At 34.1% G+C, this 5,580-nt stretch overlaps 1 protein-coding gene across 1 annotated transcript; it reads left to right on the forward strand.

Moving 5' to 3' along the window:
* Positions 165 to 2,252, forward strand: LOC107645538 (two-component response regulator ARR8; the record flags this gene model as incomplete). Its single annotated transcript, XM_016349590.2, is given in 5 exon segments — positions 165 to 567; positions 717 to 820; positions 931 to 1,008; positions 1,449 to 1,519; positions 1,632 to 2,252. Coding segments are annotated over 5 exon segments (729 nt in total). The 3' UTR covers positions 1,990 to 2,252.

A 5,580-nucleotide genomic window follows, 5' to 3' on the forward strand; every position in this document is an offset into this window, starting at 1 on the left:
TTTTATTAGTAATATAATTTTAACATTATAAGTTATAACACACATTTATTCCTCTATTCTATTCTTATTTGTTTTGGATAAAAAAAAGTTATTATCATATTTTTTCTTTTGCATTGTTTGCCATGTAATTCAACATTAGCTTGGAAAAAATTTTATTTTGCAAGATTTGGGATGAAATCTGGTCGGATCTTGCTTTGTGGGATGGGGATTTTGGTGGGTCTTATTTCTTCAATACAAAGCTCTTAGCTTCTTCTTCTTCTTTTTCCCATCCTATCCCATCTTCCTCCCATAAACACAAAAGCCATTCCTTTCTTCCATTTCCAAAGGGAAAAGAAGAAAAACCGTTTTTTTTAACACACCCACTTTCCCATTTCTTCATCACATCCTCTAATTTAGATCAAAGGTTCCAACTTTAATCTTTGCATAACCCTGAATTGGGAAGAAGCATAATGGGGATGGCTGCTGCAGCTGCTACAGAGTCACAGCAGTTTCATGTGTTGGCTGTTGATGACAGCCTCATAGATAGGAAGCTTATTGAGAGGCTCCTAAGAACTTCTTCTTACCAAGGTACACTCTTTTTTTCCTAAATCAGACAACAATCTAAGAAAACAGAGAAACAAAATTGTACCCTTTTCCTTTTTTTTTTCTTCCTTACCTTTCTTATGTATGTGTCCTACTATGTTGTCTGAGTTGTGTGTTTTTACCTGAATTGGCAGTTACTACAGTTGATTCTGGGACCAAAGCTTTAGAATTTCTGGGCTTGCGTGAGAATGATGATGGCACCCCAAATACACCTTCTATTTCTCCTAACAATCATCAGGTACGGATATTAATTTCAATTTTGTTATTTTAAATTTTGAACCGTGGATCAGTATCAATGTTATTATTATTCTGGGATTCTGAAAAATTAAGGATTTGTTTTATTTGTAGGAGGTGGAGGTGAATATGGTTATAACAGATTACTGTATGCCTGGGATGACCGGCTATGATTTGCTCAAGAAAATCAAGGTATGGTTATGGTTTCTATTCCTGTCTCATCTCTTTTTCTCTTTCAGTCTTTCTGGCTAATATTGTTTCTCCTTTTGCTTTTAAAGCAACAAGAATTTTCCATTTTGATACTGTGTATTCATCCCAATTTTCTGCTATTGCTGAAAGTTGTCAACTTGGAGTATAGTTTTTATTATCTCTTGGAATATTATTATTCCCATATATGCTTTTTTTTTTTCTTTTTTCTGTTTTCCACTCAAAACAAATCAGGATCACAATATGTTGCAAATATTTTCTTCCTAAAAAAGGGCCATGCTTTTTTATCAGCTGGATTTGATTTGAGGAACAGGATTTGGTTTGGAAATTACTGAAATTTTCCATGGTCAATTATTTCAACTGGAACCAACAGAGTTAAGAAATTTATAGGATTTTGTTCTGATTTTTCTTTTTTTTTTTTTCAGGAATCTTCATCTCTTAGAAACATACCAGTGGTGATTATGTCATCTGAGAATGTGCCTTCAAGAATTAGCAGGTAATAGGGGAAGGGCTGAAGGAGTGTTTCAAACATTTCAATTTTGAGTCTTGTTTTTGGAGAGGAAAAGGAAAAAAAATATGTTCTGATGAATCTATGGACAATGAAACAGATGCTTGGAGGAAGGAGCTGAAGAATTTTTCTTGAAGCCAGTGAGGCTTTCAGATTTGAATAGGCTCAAACCACATATAATGAAGAGGAGCAAGTTGAAAGATCAAGATCAAAAGCAAGTGATACCAGAAAAGATTGATACTTTATTAGAAGTTCAAAAGCAGCATCAACCACAAGAAGAAGCACAGCCACAAGTGCAACCAAATTTAGAACAACAACAACAACAACAATCACTGCAACAAAACAACAACAATAACAATAACAGCAGCAACAAGAGGAAGAGCATGGAGCAGAGCCTTTCACCAGAGACCACTGACAGAACTAGACCAAGATACAGTGGCATAGCCACTGTGGTATGATCATAAATAATCATTTTCATTGCCTACCAAAGTATAATTTTCTTGAGTTTCACAATGTAATTCTCTCTCATATAACTTCCTTTTTCTTTTTCTCTTATTTTTTTCACATTATGATTAACTTCAGTGTTGGTTGATATAGATCCTTATAGGAGTGTAGAAAGTTGTTTCCTGTACACATTTCATGGAAAATATTCCCTTCCAATTTTGTTTTCATATATTAAAAGGAAAAAAAAAGATCATATGAAGAGTAAGAAATCAGATGATAAATTTTGGGTCTAAATGAGTCTTGTTTACCAATTATCAGTTTGGTTGGAATATGGGACCAATTAGAACCTTTGAAAAAGGGATTTTGTTCCTTCAAATCACTTGCTTTGTAACTTTGTCTACATAGTGTATGAAGAGTGTAAAGTTTTGTTTCATTAGGCAGGTGCATTAACAAGAAAGAAAATGGGATAACAATTAATGCAAAAAGAAAAATGGAAAATCGATTTAGTCATTTATTTTCATGAATGAGTTTGGTGTACATAAAGCTCATTTATAAAAAGTGTATCCTTTTTACTATTTAGGAATCACAATTTTTTTAGTGGCTTGATGGGGCGAGTATTTGCAGGGATTTACCCGCGACATGTTAAGGACTAATCCGTCGCAAATCTGAGCTCCATTTAAGGGTCTGCCACTGGCCAATGAGTTGCTGCATGCACAAGGCGGGGTTCGAACTCCCGACACTTGCTTAAGCGGATAAGTGAACCGATCACTCAACCAACCCAAGTTAAAATTTTTTTTTTATTTGAATCAAAAGAAAAATCGATGTGATCAGATGTCCATTTTTCGGGGTTTTTTATATGCCTTAAACAATTACATTTTGGGCCACAAACCAAAGGTCCTGTATTTTTGGCCAGATCGAGAGCCCATGTGTTAAATAAGAACATTGTCCTATGAAATAACGATCATTCCCAGTGAGTGAGAAACTGCGGATGCAAGTGTAATGGGCTAATGGCCCATTGGCCCCATAATTTTGTCAATTCATAGAACATGAATTAAATATTAAATTTTACTTGTGTGCTATCCTAATTGATCACATGAAAGAGGAGTTATATGAAACAGTTAAGCCACTAATGTTGCAATAGATAAAAGTTAATTGTTATTAAGTATATTATCTTTATATTATATCTATAAGTACATATATCATATATGTTATATTGTCATGTGTCTATATCCGATCTATTTTAAAAAAGAGATTGGATAAGTGCTTACAAAACTGTCTTCTTGAATCTCTCCTACTATTTTTATCTTCCTAAAAGATAGATCCTAACAAACTCTCAAAATAAAGTGATAATTAACTCTACTATAAATATATTGACATTCCTCATATATATACACGTTCTAATCTACTAAAAAATCTGTCTAAAGCCTTTGCTAACTTAAATATCAGAGTCTCTTGTAGGTACCACCCCCACCTCCTTAGGAGGAACTCGGACAGCAGCACCTCGACACAAGAACAAGTCGGACGCTGCCTCACAAGGAGTCTGGACCTCACAGTCAGATCCAAAATCAACGTTTCAGATAACGATCAGAACAATAATAATATTTATAAATAGTTTTTATGTACTTTCTATTTATTCTCTTTTTTTCTTTAGATATTTATGGACGATTTGACTCAAAATTCGTCACGCAAACTTCATATAAAACTAAAAGTTGAAATTTGCCAAGATGTACGGCAAACCTTACAAAAATAACAAGCTTCGTCGGGATGCGACAAACTCATCCAAAATGCCAAAAGAAAAAATTCTAAAAATTAAAGTTTCATTCATTTTTTTGGAGAAATGATATTTTTTTAAGTTATAATAAAAAAATTCCAAAAATATTCACATCTATCTATATATACTATTTAACTTCTATATATTCTCTTCTAGAAAACAAAATCTCTTATATACTATTTAGTCCATATTTTCAAGATCATAACGTTTTTCTCTACTTACATAACTAATATTTTTTATGAGACAAATTTATTTAATTAATCTCAGTAGTTCTTGTTCTTCTCCTTTTTATTTTTATTTTTTATCCTCTCTTTTATTTTACCATTTAATTTTGATATAGAGAACACCATATGATAAATTCCATACATCTTCAAATAAAAATAATTAACCTTAGAACAATTTTAATCTCGACCGAACATAGACTATAACATATATACAAGAGATAATATTATTTCAATCAATGATCCTTCATCATAAAACCCCAATAATCATAACCTTCTAACATTCATCACAAAGGTTTTAAAGTAAATTCAAAAAGAATTATTCTCCACATATAAGTATTTTTCTCATACAACTCTTTACAAGTCATTTATATTTATACGCTTCGTACCATTATTGCATATTTGTTATTTTTCTTCTTCGTTATCGTCGTTATTAATACCACCTCTTCCTCTTCCTCCTCCTTTTTTCATTGGAATTTCTTCTCCTCTTTTCTTTTTCACTTTCTCTTCGATCATCAATTATCTCGTTGTTGAAGATAATGAATAATTCAGGTTCAGATTGTCAATTGAACCAGAATGAAATTGATTATTATTTTGAATCCAATCAAGTGGCTGAGGTGTGGTTCAATTCAGAAGAAAAAAAATGTAGCATTAGAAGAAACATTTTTCTGTATTTATAGTAAATTTAGGTGTAACACGAAGATATTTGGGTGTATTTTTATTCTGATAAGTTCTACATAATTCAAAACTCTTCCTCTTCCTCCTTCTCATCTTCTGCTTCTTTTTTTCTTATTCATATTCTGGGGTAAGTATTGTTTTGGTCCCTAACGTTGAGGGCCAAATCGAAACCGTCCCCGATGTAATTTTTTATTTATCCTTAACGTTTTTTTTTTTCGTATTAAAATCGTCCTTTTAACTTTTTTTGGACAGAAATACCATCCACCTCTATCAGCACCTTTTCTTTCACTACCACCCCCACTAGCACTTCCTCCACCACCAGTACCAGCACATCCACCACCAAGAATAACAACATCAATGAAATCAACCCAAATTTAATAAATCAACACAATTCAATAATCAAATTAACACACAACAATAATAAAATTAGAAAATAACAAATTAAAAGGCTATTACTTTTGCTGGTAATGATGGAGGCGGGATTCCTCTGGCAGTAAGGATAGCATTGTTGCCAAATTCAAGTTCACAACTTGAGCATGTTCTTGGAGAATCATTGCAGTTTGGGGAATGAAATATAAGAAGAAGCAGATGAAGAAGAAGGAAGCAGATTCAGAAAATGAAGCAGAATCACCGGAGCAGCGGCGTGGTCGAATCGGCGGCGACGGCAGTGGCGTGGTCTCCCGATGACGACGCTCCAAATTCAAACTTGAGCATGTTCTTGGAGAATCATTGCAGTTTGGGGAATGAAATATAAGAAGAAGCAGATGAAGAAGAAGGAAGCAGATTCAGAAAATGAAGCAGAATCACCGGAGCAGCGGCGTGGTCGAATCGGCGATCGGCGGCGCGGCGTGGTCTCCCGAGGACGACGCGACGGCGGCGAGGAACCCTAGCAGCGCCGGCGCATCTCCTTTCCCTCTTCTCTTCTCTCCCGTTGC

Source organism: Arachis ipaensis, chromosome B06, assembly GCF_000816755.2.
Source record: "Arachis ipaensis cultivar K30076 chromosome B06, Araip1.1, whole genome shotgun sequence".
Lineage (NCBI taxonomy): Eukaryota > Viridiplantae > Streptophyta > Magnoliopsida > Fabales > Fabaceae > Arachis > Arachis ipaensis.